The sequence below is a fragment of the Aspergillus tubingensis genome, assembly GCF_013340325.1.
Source record: "Aspergillus tubingensis WU-2223L DNA, scaffold_1, whole genome shotgun sequence".
Lineage (NCBI taxonomy): Eukaryota > Fungi > Ascomycota > Eurotiomycetes > Eurotiales > Aspergillaceae > Aspergillus > Aspergillus tubingensis.
In genome coordinates, this window is record NW_023336275.1 from 1,097,707 (window position 1) to 1,117,792 (window position 20,086).

The 20,086-nt window shown below is 48.8% G+C and overlaps 5 protein-coding genes across 5 annotated transcripts; 4 read left to right on the plus strand and 1 right to left on the minus strand.

Moving 5' to 3' along the window:
* Window positions 1–105: 105 nt before the first annotated feature.
* AtWU_00370 (aminotransferase class I/II-fold pyridoxal phosphate-dependent enzyme) lies at window positions 106–1,515 on the plus strand (the record flags this gene model as incomplete). Its single annotated transcript, XM_035495486.1, has 4 exons — window positions 106–224; window positions 317–873; window positions 928–1,070; window positions 1,138–1,515. The coding sequence occupies 4 exons, from the start codon at window positions 106–108 to the stop codon at window positions 1,513–1,515; spliced, it is 1,197 nt and encodes a 398-aa protein (XP_035351379.1).
* Window positions 1,516–4,070: 2,555 nt separating this feature from the next.
* Window positions 4,071–5,570, plus strand: AtWU_00371 (uncharacterized protein; the record flags this gene model as incomplete). The annotated part of the gene is made up of 1 exon (XM_035495487.1): window positions 4,071–5,570. One exon carries the CDS (start codon window positions 4,071–4,073, stop codon window positions 5,568–5,570), a length of 1,500 nt encoding a protein of 499 aa, XP_035351380.1.
* A 2,550-nt stretch (window positions 5,571–8,120) lies between these two features.
* AtWU_00372 (uncharacterized protein) lies at window positions 8,121–8,750 on the plus strand (the record flags this gene model as incomplete). Its single annotated transcript, XM_035495488.1, has 2 exons — window positions 8,121–8,424; window positions 8,677–8,750. The coding sequence occupies 2 exons, from the start codon at window positions 8,121–8,123 to the stop codon at window positions 8,748–8,750; spliced, it is 378 nt and encodes a 125-aa protein (XP_035351381.1).
* Window positions 8,751–11,292: 2,542 nt separating this feature from the next.
* AtWU_00373 (putative C2H2 transcription factor) lies at window positions 11,293–14,811 on the minus strand (the record flags this gene model as incomplete). The annotated part of the gene is made up of 7 exons (XM_035495489.1): window positions 11,293–12,212; window positions 12,269–12,413; window positions 12,462–12,722; window positions 12,778–14,136; window positions 14,197–14,317; window positions 14,448–14,685; window positions 14,781–14,811. 7 exons carry the CDS (start codon window positions 14,809–14,811, stop codon window positions 11,293–11,295), a joined length of 3,075 nt encoding a protein of 1,024 aa, XP_035351382.1.
* A 1,933-nt stretch (window positions 14,812–16,744) lies between these two features.
* On the plus strand, window positions 16,745–18,226 carry irs4 (the record flags this gene model as incomplete). Its single annotated transcript, XM_035495490.1, has 1 exon — window positions 16,745–18,226. One exon carries the CDS (start codon window positions 16,745–16,747, stop codon window positions 18,224–18,226), a length of 1,482 nt encoding a protein of 493 aa, XP_035351383.1.
* Between the last annotated feature and the right edge of the window lie 1,860 nt (window positions 18,227–20,086).

The window sequence follows — 20,086 nt, forward strand, 5'->3', positions numbered from 1 at the left end:
TAAAGCCTCACCGACAGACTTAATCAAGAAATCAACTGCCCTTTGCACGCGTGGCTTCACCTGCCTGCGAATCAGTGGAATAAACGCTATACCTGAACCCACACGATGCAGCTCCCGCCCTCATTGACTGCGGCCCTGCAGTCGGGCATCGCCAAGCGACGACAGCAAGGCCAATACTTTGAAATGAGCCCTCCTGCCACTGAAATGGGCATGGTTGATTTCGGGTCCAACGACACGCTTGGCCTCCGATCCAGTTCCTCCATGCACAAAACCTTCCACGGAGAATTAAAAAAGAGCCCTGAGTTCGTTATCGGAGCTGGCGCGAGCCGATGCCTCGGTGGTTCACCAACGAGGTCACGAAACTGGAGAGACTACTAGCCGACTTCCACCACGGCAAAGAGGCTGTGTTCTTCAACTCAGGATACGAAGCCAACGTTGGCATATATAGCACCTTGCCTCAACCGGGGGATGCCATTATCCACGATACCATGGCCCACGCGAGCATCCGTGATGGGATCCGTTACGGCCGTGTGTCTATCGTGAAAGCTTTTGCACATAATAATCTCCAGTCGCTAGATGATGTGCTTGAAAAGGTTAAGCTCGGCTCGGCCGATATTAGCTGCGGGAGAAGAACGGTGTTCGTTGCTCTGGAGTCATTTTATAGTATGGAAGGGGATATCTCGCCCATCCCGGAGATTCTTTCGCATGTTAGATGTGCCCTACCGGCTGGCAATGGGGTGCTCATAGTTGATGAGGCTCACTCGACGGGTATTGTTGGACCCAACGGCTCAGGATACATATGTCATTTGGGACTGGAGAAGGAACCCATCATTTCAATGCAGAGCTTTGGCAAAGGCCCCGGTGCCTTGGGTGGTATGTGTCCTTCAGCTTCCTGCCTCCGTCACTGGCTAGCTTAACGTGCACCAGGTGTGGTCATTTGCGATCCTTTGATCAAAGAATACATGGCCAACTTCGCACGAGGCCTGATGTACTCGACCGGGCCTTCCTTCCCCACAATCGCCGCCATCAGAGCTTCGATCGCCACCCTCAGCAGCGCAGACGGGGAGCAGGTAAGAACACTAGTGATCAAACCCTCCAATATATATCCCAAGTCTAATTAGTGGTAACTATGAATAGCGCCGCCAGAGGCTCCGCGCAAACATCAGAATCTTCCACCAGCTCATCCTCATGCATCCATGGCGGCAGGCTCTATCAAATTCTGGGGTTCTAAAGTTCCCCTCCATTGAGCAGACGAAGAACGATGAGGTGTTCGTGGCCATCATCCCCATCATCACGGAGCAAGGACAATGCCACAAATTACGGCAGAGATTGCAGGAATACAGGTTCCGAACCCATGCAGTCCGATATCCCGCCGTCCCAAAGGAGGAAGAGCGTGTCCGCTTGATGCTGCACGCGGATAACCAGCCGGACGAGATCAGAGGCTTTGTGCGTGTGTTGATGGAATGGGGCTGGGAAATGATGCAGGTTGGGGTCAAGCCGGAGTCTCGACTGTAATTGGGCAGGACAGATGGCTCGTGTACAAATGTTGGTTCGGGATGGTAGGTTATTACGCTCCTTTGTATAGTGCACAGATCACACAACATCACTGTAGATAGTCACTACTGCTCAACACAAGCGACGAGACTCAGCGTCAGGACGGGTCAAGTTCTCATCTATGGGGACCATGTCGATAATGTCCCCAATAGATGCTCTTTCTAAGCCACATGAGATGTTTCTAGAACGCAAGGCGAGCCGAGGCGAAGGGCAGATCGTTCACAAATTGTTTGAATCGTCATCAGCCGTAATCGTGGCAAGGGAGCGGACAGGTCCGACTCGGAAGGAAACTCCCTCCTGTATTCGCGGATGAGCCTGTATTCGTCCCTTTTCCCTTTACTTTCTGTGTTCTGTTTCTCGCTAATCGCTATTTAATTGGTTATTGTCTTCCAAGTCGTTAGAAAGGGATATCGCCAAGAACTATGCAGCATTAATGTTTGATCACTCCTTTTCTCCTGTATTAGTAGAAATATGTTGGTTTCGCTCGAATCGATCCCTTCGATGACTAAGGATATATAGCAGCATGATTTAGGCCGAGCAGCTGTCTTGTCCATATCTGGTATGGTTATCACTGCACGTAACTGCAGATAGCCTGAGGTTGCTTTTTGCTGGGCTCAGTAAAACCGGGCCCCTAGAACAAACGATAATGACATTCTAGTAGATATCCGGTGGGCATGATCCCATGACCTTCGAGTTCCAGCCATCGGGTTTGGCCGACTTGCTGGAGGCCTTGCATAAGTCCACTGCTTTGTACAATGACAAGAACGGCCAGAATCAGATGAGTCATCTTGCTTCACTGTTCATTGATCAACCGGAGACAGATTGAATAGAAGGAGTAAATGTTGACATTCCCAAGGGACACTTTCTGCGCTTTACCGCTTCTTTCCAACCGCATATATGGTCTTGGCTTGATGCTGTTCTCAAAAAGTAGACGAGGCATTGGTCCTCGGCAGAGTGAGCGTGCATCGGGGAGACTCCGCAAGCGTCCTCCGTGCTTGACCCAATGAGGCCCAAGCAAATGCGATCCTCGGCGCCAAGCCTTACGGATCGTCTGGAGGATCCCGGATTATTAATTACCGGAAAAACAAAATGTTGGAACCTCTTTAGGGAAGAAATCGATATCTGCAGGCAGTCAGCCAGGCACAAGGCTGTCCCCGTCCTAATGTGTATGGTACTTTGGTGATACCCGGCGAAATCAATGTTTACCAGTATCTCACGGGATAGTCAGTATGTTTGCATGGAGAGGAGACGGACAAATGTTCCTTTGTCCCGACAGCATTTCCGAGGAAATGACACCCACCCCACGAAGATCAATCTGGGTGGTTGGTGGTTGGGCAGACACACAAAAGTCCGACCACCCCCGTCTCCCACAATAATAATGATGCTAATCGGTGATGGTAATGGCGAACCACCAAAGTTACGGTGTGACGGGGGAGAAGTACGTAACACTCGGTAATATGGAACATTCTTTAGTGGGGAAGGAGACATTCTGCCGCTGCCTCTTTGGGACACTGGCCGTTCCAGAAGTTACCGTGAGCCGAGGTGATACACGGTTGTTACCGCGCTAGAACAATTCAGGGTCACACGGTGGGCGTTGGGCAGACTGCTGCGGTGTACGAGGGATGTTCCGGGAGTCGGCACCCGCCCTTACCGCCTGAAACCAACCAACCCCCATTTGGCGCCTCACTGTTAGGTACTGGCGCTAAACTGTTTGGGGGGACTACAGACGACGAGGGCGCTAATGCTGTCCGATGCGGTCAGGCGCCTGCAACTTTTCTGTTATGCGATCAATATTACCTTTGCAGTCTAGTGGACTCCGCCGGGACCCGATGTTACGGACAAACCGTCATCCACCCACGTAACTAGTACTGGTTCAGCAGAGGTTAAGATTAATTGTTACCGTCACTTTCTCTTTTAGTGTGTTTCCCCGTTATCTGCCTTTTCTGGATTTCCTGGTTTGAGATCATTACTACACAGTTATTCCCTTTGCCGCTGACTGTCCTGGCTTGGCTTGGCTCTTCCTTATCCTCTCCCTCTCTCTCTCTCTCTCTCCCTGCTTCTTTGGTTCCTTTGAATCTTCTCCCTTGTCTACTCTCTTTTCATCCTCCTCATCTTCGTCGTCTCCCTATTCTTCTCTCTGAACTCGTTCCGGTGGACATCTACTTCACTTTCCGTCCCCATCTCTCTCGCTGTCTGCAATAGTCGCGTGCCTGCATACGGACCCGGCCGTCTTCCGCTTTTGGCATATTCCGCTCGGCTGGGTCTTTGGCCAGTGCCAACACAGCAAGTGTGTTGTTGCAAATAGCCGATCTGCTCAAACTACTACTAGTAGTGCTAGACTATATCTATCAGATATACTCCCACTGGGGAACCGCCCACTGGACGTTCCCCTCCCTCCTCTTCTGCTCTCGTGCTTTCTTCCCATCCATGTATCTCGTTCAGACTCTCGACCAGAGCGCCTCGACGGGCCTAGGACGCCTTATTAAACAGTTTTCCTCTGGATCTAAATTGTGAAGATGATGGTCCCAAGAGCTTATCTTTTCAGTTCCCTACCTCCGTCTCCGAAGACATCTCTCCGTCAACATGGTGAGAGAACTCCGGTCACCAAGTCCTCCCTGGATCTTCTCCCCGTCCAAGATTTTGCGAGTCTCGAATTTCCATCCGACTCTTCTCCGCAAACCATGCACACCAGTCCGGTTGTGATACCCCCGAAGCGGGCTCCTCGCGTGACCTCGGTACATTCGCAGACCGCAAAGAAAGGGCCAGCCACGCCGAAGAAGTCTAGAACGGTGTCTCACAAGTCGTCGTCGGCCACTTTGACTGACCGGTCCGTGCCAAGTTCGATTGCGTCGATTCTGGAAGCCACGGCAATCCCCGTGCCTCGCCGGGGCTGGACTGTTCGAGAGTCTCGCAACCGCAGAAAACTGCCTCGTGTGGATCATGTGCAGCAATTCAGCAAGCTGTTGATGGACGGTGTGGGCGATAATTCGATGGAGAGCACGGGCAACACAGTGCTGGATCTACTTCTGAGTCCCCCGGATGAGGTCGACAAGTCCACAGTTGGGAGTGATTGTGACAGTGAGGCGCCATCTTTCTCCGCTTGCTCTATGTCCCTTGAGTCGACGCCGTCGTTGGAGCGCGACTACGACTCACCATCCAGTCTCCCGGCACCGTCTACGCCGTCAAGCCAGCGGAGCCCGTTGGAGCGAAAGTTTCACCGCCAATCACCTTGTGAGAACTGCATCTTCGACCACCCTTTGCTAGAAAACGAAGTTTCGGACACGGAAGAGGATTTTGTCGAGCAGGCCTCATTGCCCGATCTGACCCCGAAAAGCCCGACACCATCTCGAACGTTCCCGCGGTTAGGATCCACATTCAAATCTAACCTAACGGCTTCTTTGCGAGCAATCAAATCTGCTGCGCAGAGTGTCTCGGCCTTTGCTACTCCTTCCGTTCAGCCGGACGACTTTCTGACCCGGTCGCTCTTCACGATCACGCCGGAGATGACGGACGACCGACGGCCTCCGCCCATGAACGAGCCGCCATCTCCCGCACTCCGACGGTACCTGAACCCAATAACGGTCTCACCAGCGGAGATGTATGCTTATCAGGAATACCCACACGAGTCCCTTGATAGCCCCAACTGCCCTGTTTCCGTGCAAATGCAAACGTACCATCGCTCGGGTAGGCGCGGCAGTCGCAGGAGCGGGTTCCACCTGGCACGCTCTGAGGGCCGCGACCGACAGCTGCTACCGTTCGACCCGGAGATCCCGCCCATGTCACGCCAGCGCGAGCCGCGGGAGAACAGCGATTTCCTGCGCATGGTGGTTCTCGAGATGAACATGCGACGCAGCGGCAAGCTTCGGGACGATGTTCCGACGCGGGCCCGGATCTGGCTGCCTCCCCGCAAGGGCAGTCAGGGCCGTTATGTTCGGTATGACTATTACGAGGATGAGGATGAGGACGAGAACGCAGTTCCCTCTCGTTGGGTCGGGATTTCCGTGAGCAGTCTGTAAAACAGTGCCACTTCACCTCAACTTCTTTTTGCTTTACACACACTCAATGCGCACAGCGAGGCGCATGGATTCCGGACTTGGCTATTCTTTTTACTTGGCTTTTTTTGTACATATTTTTGCATAGATATTGGAGGCGTTCCCCTTTGGGTTAAAGGGGCATAGCGAGGCGTTTGGGAAGGGGGGAGAACCACCTATTCATTTGGAATATTGCTAGAATACACCTGGCTGGCTTTAGGAAGAACAATTGCTACTATCATTTACTTTGGACATCATTTACAGACACCGCTTATGTGCGGGACAAACCGAACACAGTGAAACAAGTTGTTATCACCACCGATGAGAAAGCGATAAGTGATAAGTAACGGAGTCCGGAGTACACTACAGCGACTAAGACTACTAATTCCGGATCGAACTAACTAACTAACGCAGCTACTAAGTAGATAGTCCTTCTCTAGCGACCTACCTAATTCATCTAGCTCCAGGCTGTTTACCAGGCTACTCTACCCGTGCAGGACTGTCCCGATACGTGTTAGATTATTCTGTATTGGGCTTAGTTAGTTGGTGTTGATGCTTAAGTGCGCCTTCTCGGAACAGTTCCGCTGGATTTAGATCATCGTGATTTGATTTGCTTTGTATATTCTATCGCTAATAAAAAGTCGAAGTTCTAATCATCAAGATGTTTCAGATACATTTGTAATGAGTTAATAGTAAGTCAGGAGATGATCATAATGAAAGCATGCGTATGACAGAAAGTTTAATTCATGTGGTTGTTGGGTATCACGCGAGCCAAGGCGCATTACTCCGTACTACTATTATAATATTCCTTGGTAATATTGTGATCATTATTATTATTATTTTGTTTTGTTGTCCCCTGATCCCCGAGCCCAACCGCTGCATGTTAGTTACTTATGTCGTGTGTTGTGTGTCATTAGGCAGGGGGGACTGCCTTGTCTGTCTGCCAGGGATAATTTGAACTTTAGGTAGTATTTTCGATGAGTCCAAAATCATTCCCAGAGTTATTTAGACACCAAGACAAGGATACTTTATGCTTTAACCTTCACTTCTCAAGACAAGACAAGACAAGAAAATAATACGATCGCTGATCTACACCCACAGGAGATAAATATCTGGTATTGTTCCACCCCACGGTCAATAGGGAAAAATAAACTCACCACGCGGAGGTTAAATAATGGCCTGATGACGCCATGACAGGTGGGATAGAGTTCACGCCTATTGTCATCAGTTGTTGTTAGGTTATCCAGTCATGTTGGGGTATTTATGTATGTATGTATGATACTCCCGTTCGTATGTTATGTTATGTATCCTTTCAGAATCATCGATGCAGAGATTAGAATAGGAGAGCTTGAACAGGTAAAATACGAATCCGGTTTTATTGTAAACTACTACCTGAGAAGGTATGATGGCTGGCTGCCTGGCTGGCTAGTGATGGATGACACCGTGCAGGGTTCCCTTATCTCTGTCCAATGGGGATTCGATATTCCCATGACTCTTTCAATATGATGTCTCAGCCATCAGTGTTAGGTTTCATTCCTGATGGATTGCCTGACTGGCTTGGTTAGATTGGGAGTTAGACTATTCCTGAGTTTGTTTGCCTAGTTAGTGGTAAACTACTAGTAGTAGTAGAGAGTAGCTTGTGGATGAATACGGGGCTAGATTGCAGGGCTGAACTGGGTATTTCTGCTTAATTTCATGGAGGATGGGTGTATGATTTGAATACTAGTATCGTATCCAATCCATGCGATCTATTTGGACAATATAGTGGCATTCATGTCCTTCAAATGGGCGTATATTCTCCTGATACTGTGAAGTATTAGGGACGCTACCATAGAACCCCAGCATCAGGGGTTCTTCATAATTTCAACCCACGATAAATGGCAGAGACGGGTGTAAATTATGTATATGTTGGTACATGAGATCTTTAGATGGTGCATGGTTGGTGGTAAGACGTGGTGGTCAGAATCCGCTCCTAGTGTGCTTTAATATAAAATCTTCCGGATTCAGTATCGCTAGGCTATCCGGTAAGAACTGGAAACGTGAGTCAACAGACTTAGGACGCCCACCCTTTGTAAGCTTAGAAGAGAACGTGAGATCGGCCGGATCTCTCAGTGGTGGGCGTAGTCAGAGATCACGTAGGCAGATATGGTAAAGGATCGATGATGCCTGGCTATAGTGAGTGTCTCAACATCTCACATTCTGCAAAGCTATATGAGGATAGAGAGGACGATATCCTTCAAATAAAATACGAGATAGTATAGAGTATCTAGTATGGGAAAACTACTAACGAGAAATGAAGATTGAATTAGCAGCAAATGGTCACTATATTGTACGGCTGATATATTCTTCCGCTCCGTTATCTGCCTTCAGCTTGACGGCAGTGACCCACATCGTCGCTTGCTGCTTGTCACTACTGGACTATTTACTAGTAATAGGTTCATCGCTACATGTATACTTGCAACCATTGAGCTCATTAGCACCCTTGCACGCGAATAAACTAATTCTGTCTTATCTGTCTAACAAGAAGCTACAATCATGTTTTACCGTGCGGCTTACCGTTTCCCCACTACCTTGTACAGGACCAGACGATCGCCTTCAGCTCGGTATTTGCATCAAGTTACGGCAGACTTCCAGAACTACGACTCAAAAGGGAACCTAGTCACTGAAAAGGTCCCTGTCATTGCCGGTGATCCAGGCGAAACCTACCTTCTGGTGTATCCAGAAGTCGGCAGTGCTTTCCGTGCTGCTGCAAAGAAAGCACACATATCTGCGCCTGTTGCGGACGTTATACCAACATGCAAACTTATGTTCTTTCATGAGTCGCAGCATTTTGGGTTTGGTAAGCAGTTCTCTGTCATTCCAGTCAACATGAATCCTGTTTATTATATTGGTTCATGAATCGATATCAGAGTCGCCCAGTTATCCCCGCCTCTACGCCCCAACGCACATCCCACGTCAAACGGAGTCAAGTATATCCCCCGCGACATTGTTTCTGGATGGGAAAATGCATGAGTTTTTTCTAGATGGAACTGCAGATGGTATATTAATACATTACGTGGTTATGATTGGATGAACTCTAACATTGACATAGCTCAGTTTGCTTATCATGCAAGCGCTAGTGCACAGAATCTCAAGCATGTCTTGGAACAGTTAAAGGATGTGTGAAGGGTACTTACTTCTTTTCCTTGCGAGCACATCTAATGCTCATGCACTTATTAGGGGTCCTTTTTTCGTCACTAATTATGACAGACATGTTCCGCATAATCGAGATCATGACTAGATAATGCTTGATACTAACTTTGATCTTGCTAATGACCCAATCTAGCTATATTGCTAGAGAGTAGATAACGAATATTATCTGAAACATTTCTAAATAGTATATTTCTACTATCGCTTAAGGCGAGTTAAATATGAAGTCTGTGTACATTTTAAGGTATAGACTCTTCTCCTTATTGTATAAAAGGCCAGTCTCTTGGTCCAACCGTCATGGTCCAACCGTCATGCGCACAGCTGTGTCTTCCAAGACACTTAATAATAACATGATAGGCATAGTAGTACACTGTCTCATGGAGATGATCCCTACCATCTAAGTAGGAACTATCATGAACTAGCTACCCATTCTCATGAGAAATAACAAACTCATCATACATGATATAAACAACACAATATCCTATGTTTAGTATATAGCTCCAACACCTTATCTCTTTCTCTCCTACTATCCACTCCAGTCAGTTGTATGCACTATCCACCGAAATCCATCAAAAAAAAAACTAATAGTAAGATAACAGACTCCCTGTAAGATTATAGTTAGTTAACCGGTCACAAGACCATAACACGAACAGTCATTTCCACATTATTAATCAAGATCGAGCGTATGCGATCCACTGTAGCTAATTAATCATGAAATGAATCCCTGTCAATAGCAAGCCTTATTATATTGTAGTGATCTCACTGCTAGTCGGTGGAATTAATAACTACCTGTTATTGATATTTACATCATAATATACTATTCTCAGATCTGACACTAAGATATAATTACTAGTCATCTGGACCAGAATAGTATTCATTCTACAGCAAACACACAATCCAAAACACCCAAACGCAGAAAACACTCAAAACAATTTAGTATTACTTCACAGTCTACCTCATTTCAAATCAAGATAATACCAGCACATCCCACCAAAACGACCGAATAATACTTTAACTTCCCCACCAAACGGCCCGTCGCGGCCCAAACAAACACAAACAGGCACAAAAACAAACTTTACAGCCGCCAACAAAGCTCCATCCAGACTGGCTGTAGATAAGACCGTCATACTCCTCCCCTCATTCATCTATTATAGTTTTTTTCGACTGTGGCTGTGGCGGTCAGACTATTGGTGGGACAGGGGTAGATCCCGTGGGGTGGAGAGGATGTTTCTCCGGTGATCCATCGTGAGTCAGAGATAAGCACAACCCCATGGCCGTATGGGGTACATATCCATCTACCTACCTATCAACTTGATCTTCATGCATCATTCTTCTTTCAGTTGAGTTCATTCTATGCATCAGTTTTAAAGCGTGGGGTGTACAACGTATAGAGGATGGACTGACTGACTGACTGATCGGTGCACATGCAGCCCAGCCATCATCTGAGAGATCACAAACCAAGCAGAGGAATCGAGGATAGGCACAACGTTGCACCGATTACTGCGTGTATACCCGAGCTGATAAATCCTTGGTGTTTGATTAGCCCCTGCATTTGGTCGATCCTGTCCTTGTTGCCTTGCTGGTTTTGTTGCTTATCTATCCGTAGTGGAGTGGTGCAGCGGTGTATTTTGCCGGAGTTGATAGATCAACCCTGTAAGTAGTAGTCTCTTGTAGAGTAATGGGTATATTACCGTCTTGTTATGGATTGTTTACCCTTAGTAAAGTACTGATAAAGTAACTGGGTGGTATTAGGCTGTGCACAGTGCAGGCTAAGATTCTTAGACAGCGTACTTTTGGCTGGTTCTCTAAAAGGCGAATATCTAAGCTTTTTAGTAGTAGCTTCTCACGATGTAATTATAGCTGCTGGATCCACTGGTGGAGGTCTGAATATGGTCGCTATTTGACTGATCTAGATGGCAAGGTCTCATGATTTTAAATCCAAGGAGTAGATTCTTATCTCAGTCTGAGTATTCTGGTGGAACTCACGTGTCTTATTTATTGCACTGACGCCGTTCGTATACTATCTTACTCTAACTATGAGTCGGCATAGTGATAGTATACAGTGCTCTTTCATCCCATAGGATGCAAGGAACATGGTGATAGAGGCCATGTTGCTTGTCGAGTATACTTGGTGTTATGAATATTAGCTGGTCATGATGGTCAGAATATAGTATTATAAATGTTAACGGCGCTACTTACTTTCATTTCCATTTATAGTTGGTCACGTTGTGAGACTTGTTGGAAGCCTCTCTGTATAGCCATCTGTCTGTTCGTCAATTACTGGCACTTCGATGTTTGTGTGTTGGACCGAGGATGCATTGAATTATTGACAACCGTATATACTGTCGACGGAAGACTTTGGGAGCATGTGACACGACACCTCGACCACTGAACACAATGGTCGAATGCTACGAGAATACTCGAATCTAATGAAGACTGTTCTTTCATGATCTAACTATACAATCACTAATATACAACACGCCAGTGCTCATCACTTCAACGTGCTCAATAAGTCTGTCTACGACTTGGATGTTATCTCAGAAAGCTTGCCCAAGATCGCGGTGAATCGCTTGGATATTCCCCACGACGAAAGACCAGCAAGTATAAGACAACCAGCTTTGAGGGTCTCCGCTGGTCCTTTCGGAGCACATATATCCCCAACACCGGTCAGAACCGCTTTCATGCCATGGCCTTCGCGCACGAAGAGTTGGGCTAGTTCATCATCGCAGGGTCTATCGAGATGAATAAACAGAGGTTTTCCTGGCATGCCGTGTCCTGCTTCACGGCAGCTCGTCATGTCAGATAGTGAGGGGTAGCATGCGCCATACGCCCATAGAACTAGGGTTGCCAGGAAGACTGCGACAGGCTCATGGAACGAACGGCTTGAAAAATCGCGGGCATGTCTTAGCAGTGCACCTGCGTGTACAACTGCCAGGCGGGCCTTATACTGGTCATGTTTGACCCAGCGTAGTATGTAGTGCCATTCAAGGGCCTGTTCGCGTTCATGCCAGTGGGACTCTTCCATTGCTAAAGATGTTGCGAGTGTCCGTATTTCACGAAATGGGGCAAGGAGGATTATGCGAGCCAGATGGAGATGCAAGATTGTGGGATGTTCGAGGCCAGCGGACCTGGCTACTGTGCTGCCAGCAGCCCAATGGAGTATATCGAGGCAGTCACATGCACTGTTGCGCCATTTGGAATACGATGGTATACCGGGCAGCCATACAGAGCCAGATGGGAGTGCGGAATGCCGTGACTGCTTTTTCGAGGTTGGATTCCAGAAGGACAAGGGGCGGCGGAAGTAGTCTCCCACCTCCCACATACGGTGATATAACGCGTGAATGAGAAGAAGCTGGCTGAATTCACCGAGATCAGGTACTAGCTCCTTCTCGATGTACATCACAAGGACTGCATCGTAAAGGGAGGATTCTTTCTGGTCTTCAAGGCAATATATTAGCTGTAACTTCCGAGCTGAAAGACAAGACAAATGATACCTGATATTCCTCTCCGTACTTCTTCCCAGGCCTCTGGAGATTCTGCCTCCCAAAGAGCTTCATGGGAAGGCAGTGTTGCTTGGCTCTCGTCAAGAGAGAGCAGAGGACGCTTGTCAAAATGGTATGCTATGGTGCAGTCGAGAAGCTATTAACGGTTAGTGTTAGACCTCCTAGACGAAAGCAAAGCACGTACCCATATCAGGTAGCCTGTCCGTCTTCTGATCTCATCGTCGACCCAGGATACCCAGCGCAGCTCTTTCGTCTCCCCGTTTGAGGATTGTATAGGTCTGTGACCAAGAAGTTTCTCGCGGGTCACAAAGCCTACCAAGTTGCCAAAGGTGTTGAGTGCCAAAAGCCTAGCCCGTTCATCACAACTGTAGAGTATTCCAACGCAGTTGAGTACTGATGCTTGAAGAAGCCACACGGGTGCCCGATCGACAAGATACTTTTCTTCCTAGAGACAATACTAAGTCAATGATGGATCACCCTGTATCAAAGGACTGTCTCACCTCAACATTCGTAGCGCGTCTAAGAAACTCATGAAACACCGGTGCGCACTCAATCTGTTCTTGGGAACCAGCAAAATGGCTACCAACGGCCGACAGAGCTAGCACCACTATCCAATGGCACTTGTTTATATCGAACGTAGGAGTGTGAAATATTGGGTAAACAGGCTGAAAATGCACAAAGTATAAATTAATAAAGCTTGACAGTGTCTCCGCACCAGGTAAGTGATCGGTTTCAAACTTTGGATACAGTATACTCTCCACGCAGCACAATTGATTGAATGCACTGCGTATCCTCTCATATGTCGATGGTTCAAGTACGTGGTGATGGCCATTCTCAATTTCGTTCGTGGCATGACCCCTCGTCTCTGGAAATTGAGGGAACAAGTATTGACGCCGGGTATTCGCTTGCTGCAGCTGTAACGACGCATCCGCGGAAGCGGCACATAATAAAGACCAAGAATCCTGATTCAGTCTAGAGCTCGATGAGTTCGGAATAGCACCATCCACTGAGTGATTTCTAGCACGCCGGTTCAGATGTGATTGGCTTGGGCTTTCAGTGGTACCACCTAGAGACGTGTACCCAGATGGTGTCTGAGAGACATTTTCTGACACCAATGAGCTACTATCAGCACCATGTATGGCGGATGGATACCACGAAGCTTGATTAAGGGAGGTATCTAGAATTCTGGGGGTCTTTTGGTAGGTATTTGTCGAATGACGGCGGTTGCTAGACGCATTACCAAGGTTCTGAGGCAACCAGTTGATTGTAGGAGCAGTGGTCTGATCCAGTAAAGGCTGTATTAGTTCCATTGGTACCTGCTGACTTCCCACTGTTGGCATCATCGCTATACTATTAGAGCTTTTGGCGGACTGGAGCCCCTCAGTTCGGTGAGGGGGTTCTGTCATGTCTTCAGTCGATGTTGCGATTTGTGAGTATAACCCTTGTGTTCCCGCGTCACCATATTGCACAGAAGGGACCCGCATCTTCTTGAGCTCTCTAGTAGAATCGTGCAAGGATGAGCAAGTAAAATTGTCTTCGGCGCTGGAAGTTTGCCCATTTATCCTGGTCTCATCCGAACGCCTGTTTTCCGGTTCTATATTGTTGTGATCTGCGGACAACTTAGATGAGACTGCGTTTGATGCATTCGACATGGGCATCTGTAGCTGAAACTGTGTCATCTGGTAATGAAAGGGCGGCGGCATCGATTGTTCTCCATTGCGTGAAGGACGCAAGTCGATGCCATTTGTCCATGTGGGCTGAGCCAAATGAGAAGCTTGGTCGTACGATGTGTCGTCTTTTGTAAAAGAGGGCTGAGTCTCCTTACGCGTTTTCGCTTTCGATCGTCTCTCGGTCGGATACTGACATTCAAGGGATCGACTTTCGCAACGTGCGCATGGCGAGCCCCCACTGCATCGTACCCTTGCTATGGCGCATTTATAGCAAGCACGGAAGGTTTTGACGGTGATGCGGTGCGTACGATCCTTTCCCCCTTCCATTCCAGCATTATGATGACTGAGTTCGTGACGATGAAGAGTATCCCTAACGACGGTGTCAGTTGACCCTGCATCCAATAGATTAAATCCGGTAGATCAGGGGCCGTGTAAGATTTGCCAAGATCCTAAACAGCATTGGGGCACAGGGTTATGAAGGACTAAGCAGGGGGGCATACGTTCTGGAGAAATGTCGGCCACACTGCGCACACTCGAACGGCTTCTCCTTTGTGTGACTGCGAAAGTGGCGCTTTAAGTGCTCTGGCCTTCGAAAGCTGCTTTGGCAGATGGAGCATTTAGTCTGACCAGCCCCTGTCGAGCTCTGCGGTGCGTCATGATTGTGGTTGCTGCCACCGCTGCTGCTGCTTCTGCTATCGTCTTTCGTCGGCTCTTCGGCCTCAGGGCGGGTCACGGTTTCTATGTAATCATTAATCTACCTGCACGCCAGCGAGCCACTACAACTGCACACCCCCTCATTTGTTCCGCAGATGAAAGTAGGTCTGATCTCTTACCTTGCCCGACATCGCTGTTCTCCGGAGACATGGCGTCTCATGGGCGGTTTTCCGTCGAGAAACAACCGAGGGAAGTCTGGCATGGCACCTGAGGTTCACTGATGGAATCAAGAGCGAGTCGAACACTGAACAGCATCCCCGGGAAGTCTGTGGACAATCACCATTGTGTCGCTCTCAGGGACTCCCGTCGCGTGGTCCAGGGGTGGGAGGGGTGGGAAAGAGGTAACCGGGAAGAGAGAATCGGCGGAACGTGGTCAGACAACAGTCTGCGCTGGACAATACTGACTAGTAGTGGAGGGAGGAACCATTGGAACCAGTCTGGCTGTTAGTGTAGTTTAGACGGGGAGAGGGAGAAGCGGGGGAAGCTGGAGGTTGACTTGTGACTGGCGGAGGAGCCTCTTTTAGTGTCTTTAGCGCCGTTATTTCCTCGCGGGGCCCACGAACCCATCGCCCTCCGCGTGGGCGCCAATCGCCTTGATTGGAGGGGTCCCGAAGGTTTAGATTAATGTTGCATGTCTCGCCCAACAATTTGCGCCCGGATCCTGGGCATTTAGACCGAGGTCGGTTAATTACGCCTTTGAGGATCGATGACCGAATGGAAAGCTGTTGGTGTGAATATACCCTCAAACAGGGATACCTACCGTATACCTGGGAACCCTGTCAGACACTACATAGTATAGTAAATCTTAGTACGCCAGATGATGACACCCGTATATACTACGTACTCTAAATCAGATTCAAAACCAAATAATTATTATTGATCTTAGACAATAATAATAACAGGGTTTGCTCCCCCGAGTCATGTAGTGTTGCCTCCTCATCCCTTAACGACGAGCATAACTGTATATGGAAAGAACACTCATTCTCCACGGTTGACGCCGAGACCCAATTAACCTCTCATTATATGCACTAGTTCGTGGCCTCATACAACCTAAACATCCACGACTCGTAGATATAACTTGCATATGACACGCGTAAAAGTCATGAAGGCAAATGTCAACACCACCACCGAAACTGTCGGACAGAGTTTATTGCGATGCATATAAGCGCCATCCGATCGATAGCGGTGCTTAGCAAACCCACATGGTGGTCGCCTTAACCATAATGTGTCATGGAGTGATATGTCAGATTCTTTTTTTCTGCTGTCAGATATAGTTTTGACAAATACTTGTTTCCGTTTTTGTATATTCATTGGAATAAGTACTAAGTTGCTTTAGGGATGCGGGAGTGTCATCATCATCTCCCCGAGTTGTTATATATAATATACTTTGTACGGCCGGACAAAGCCGATATCAGTGCTTTCATCAATTTCAATAAACTCAGGAATCCACTTACACAGATTGATGGGTTATATTCTGATAGAGTAGTAGACTTGTAATATTATTAGTAGAATTGGTACCAAAAAGAAAGACCATATTATCTGGTTTGTTTATTTACTCACCATTAACCGCAAGTAGTTATATGATGTTATGGTGAGGGAGAGACGCTAAACTTCGGACGGCCGAGAACGCACGGACCCATTAGCTCAGCAGACTTGCAGTCAGGGTGTCCGTTGCCTTTCTGTATCTCCACGCCGCCATCATTCCGTTCAAGAGTTTCAACAACGTACTATTGAAGTGTGCCCATTGTCCTCAAAGACGCTTGTTGGTGCCTTTTGATTACATAAAGTGATCCCGCTGTGGTCGCTGTCCGCCCCCGGATCAAACCTAAACTACCACTCTTACGACCGCCGCAGAACCTTGGGTCGGGGTCCCCCATGAATGGCAAGTCCGACATCAGCTCTGGATAGCCGGTTGCCTCGCCATGCATCATCGGCACATGTTAATAGTACCGTGACAGCCCTTCAAGGAGCCACAGCTGCATTCAATGCAAATCCTGCCAGCAGAGCACGGTCACCTATTGCCCATTATAGGTCTGGCGCATCACCCATGGAGTCTGTAGGGGTCAGCCACAATAGTCCCGAAATGGTTCCGCCTCGCAACATTCAGACGCCAGAATTGCCCGAAAGTGGCTCAGTCAAGGACAAGATCGGGAAGTTTAGTGCCTATCAGCAGCAGCCCTCTAGTCTGAAAGATGCATTCGGGAAAACTCCAGTCAGCATAGGGGCGAATAGGTCACGCACTCCGCAGCAGATCGCTGCCCAGCTGGCCGCAGGACGATCGACGCCAGGTGAAATCATTGCCACGCATACGGGCGTAAGCAGGACGCAAGGTTCGATGCCGAAGCCCTCAAAACGCAGTGATGACAACGAGGGCCCGCCGTTGCTAGCCCCGAAGCCGGTATGGGCTTCGAGTGCAAATTCGGCCTCGTTAGACAAGCTCCTTCACAACGAGGCCAATTTGCCGATTAGAGACAAGTCGCTCCAACGAAGGCCAGTAGCTCAGATATCTCCCATAGAGGCAGCAAAGCTGGCGGCGAAGAAACCTCGTCCTCCACCCGTGCCACGAAAACCAGCTGCAGTTGTCACTGGTCCTACCTCAGTTCCTATCAACGTACATTCCAATGGCCCAGAGAGTCCAGAGCAGACCTCCAAGAACCACTCCTCACGTCCCATTGAGGATACTACTACTATCCCTTCCAAGGCTCCGCCAGCACTTCCTCCCCGAACGGGTGCTTCGTCCGTGCCCCGGAAAGACCTGACAAATCATCGACGGCTTTTAGAAACCAACCATGGGTCCCGGACGCGACCATCGACACCTGGCACTGCATCGCTCTATGCTGCATCACTGAGCAATAGTACTACGAGTTTGCTCGACAGCTCCTCAGGGCGGGACGAAGGGGCGTTCTCAGATGCGGTCGTGGCCTCGTCCAGAGCATCGATTCGGGCTTCACAGGAAAGAAAGGTCCCACCGCCCCCACCGCCAGAGCGCCGGGCGAGGTCTCGATCAATCAAGCGATTCCCGCATACTGCCAAGGGAGAACACACAGATTCCCCTAGTCCATCCACACATTTACGACAGACCCTCCGCGAGCCGACCAAGGTCGCCGAAGATGATGAGGGGTACCAAAGGCATAAGCATCTGCTTCGCAAGCATCCGCATAAGCATCACGAAGGTGATCGCAGAAGATGGCGGAGTGAGATTACGGAGAAAGAGCGAAGGCGGTACGAGGGTGTCTGGGCTGCGAACAAGGGATTGTTACTCCCACCCTCGCACTTGAGGGTCCCCGAAGCGTATCCGCCGGAGTGCTCCGAGATGGTGGTTAATCTGGTGGCCGCTGACATCTGGTCACGTAGTCGCCTGCCGCGGCATGTGCTAGCACAGGTTTGGGAGTTAGTGGACGGGCAACATATTGGTCTTCTGACTCGAGAGGAATTTGTGGTAGGGATGTGGTTGATCGACCAGCAGCTGAAAGGCCACAAACTTCCGCCGAGGGTGCCCGCCAGCGTGTGGGGAAGCGTCAAGCGGATATCAGGAGTGCACATCCATGGTCTTCCTCCTGCGTGACGAAGATGATGAATCGCGGGCCTTGACAAAGGAGTGGGGACATGTAATAAGCCACGATGGAGAATCCACGCCGGTGCCTTGTGGCTAGACGATCGCATAGTTTAATAAGATTACGCTAGTTAGGAAGATTTCTTGACTGCCTTGTAGGAGCGGGAAAGCTCCCCTCGATTGAACATTATTTGCAGCATGCATGGGCCACGGAGGACCGGCCGTGAGCTCGGCCGCGTTACGCCCGAAGATATTCCTTGTTTTTGAGGGGATAGGTGCCGGCCGGCTATTTCGCTCATTATTCATGGAGACTATGGATGCTGAGGAGGACAGATGCAGATAGGCTACCTAGCTAGTTCCCGGTAGTAATCTCCCGTGAGGAACTCAGCAAAAGGAATAACTTGCTTGCTTTCGTGCGTGTGAAGATTTGAAAGTTGCAGGGTGTTATTATAGGCCAAGTACTTACAGTAAGTAGTCGCTCGGGGTTTCTGTGGAGCCCGTGGATCGATCCGAAGTTTGCCCTCCCCCGCCTTCTCTTTTTGGTTTGGGGGAGAGAGCGTGAACGAATATACGAATGCAATAATGCAACTAGGAGAGTAGATAGACTACACCGTAGATAGATAGTCTGGGTGAAAGATGCCGGTCTGTGACAGGGGTGCTTCGGGAGAAGAGAGGGGAGGGGAAATCCCCATTTCCAGGATACCAGACAGCCGCCCCTCCCGTCGCCTCGATTCAAACCACCCTAAGAGAATGGGGACCTGATCCACCCGGACTGACGCGAGATCAATCCATTCCCTTGACAATAGTACCCAGAAGGTACAAGTGGTATGTGAGTGGTGCAGCGGGTGCGGTGACCTTTTCCGGTTCATATCACGTGATGGGCTGAGACGGGCTGCTGATCGCCCGATGGGGAAGGAGACGGATGGCGAGTGTCGGGCACCGCCACTCGCTGATGGTCCCCGAACGGTAAGTTAGTACGTAGGTAAGTACTTAGTACTACTGTACTAGTAGTGGGAAGAGGGCTAAGAGGGGCAAAATGAAGGAGGAAAGGAGGATTGAGGAAATTTTTTCACAAAAAGGTAGAGAAAGTAGGGTAACGAATCAAGCAATGCAGCAGCTGCAGCTCGTTAGTAGCTGCAGGCCCTCGAATTATAAAAAAAAAACGCTGTCGCAAGTTCTAGATATTTAGTATAGTACGTATATTGTAGACTGCTTACTTTTAGTCCGATCTGCCCCCAACAAGCCACACTTTCTTTAGATCTGTGACCCATAAAAAAATTGAATTGCAATTAAATGAAAATAGAATAGGATGGGAAAAATAAAAGAAGAAAAATAAAAAAAAACCATAAAATTCAAATATTGCAGAAAAATGGAATGAAAATGGTAGGCCATTCCAGAGACACCCAAGAGTTCAACGACAGGGGATCGACGATCGTGATTCGAAGAAATGCAGCCGACCCGGCGTGCATATTTTGCACTAGAAGGACTAAACTAATCGGGGGCCCCAGTTTGAAGCGCCACCTTACGCTGGCCTGCAATTTGACTGGCCTTCCAGCAAGCAAATCCCGAACGGCCACACTTCGGGATTTGCCTCTTCGGGCCTGGATGATGATTAAGCCGTGCAGGGTTCCCTTCAGCTGGAGGTCATTGACGCTGTGTATACCAGTCCTCCCCGTCCGTCGATTTGCATTAAAAAGGGCCTGATACATTGGCTCCCCTGAGTCAGGGAACTTCGATGGCTTTATTGTCTGTGCCATTGTTAATATCGTCGTCGTCGTTGTCGTCGTTGTTGCGGTTCAGACGGGTTTTGGCTTGGGACGCTTCCCAGTACTAGTCAAGTCAAGTCGGTCAAGGAATGCTTTGCCTTCGGAC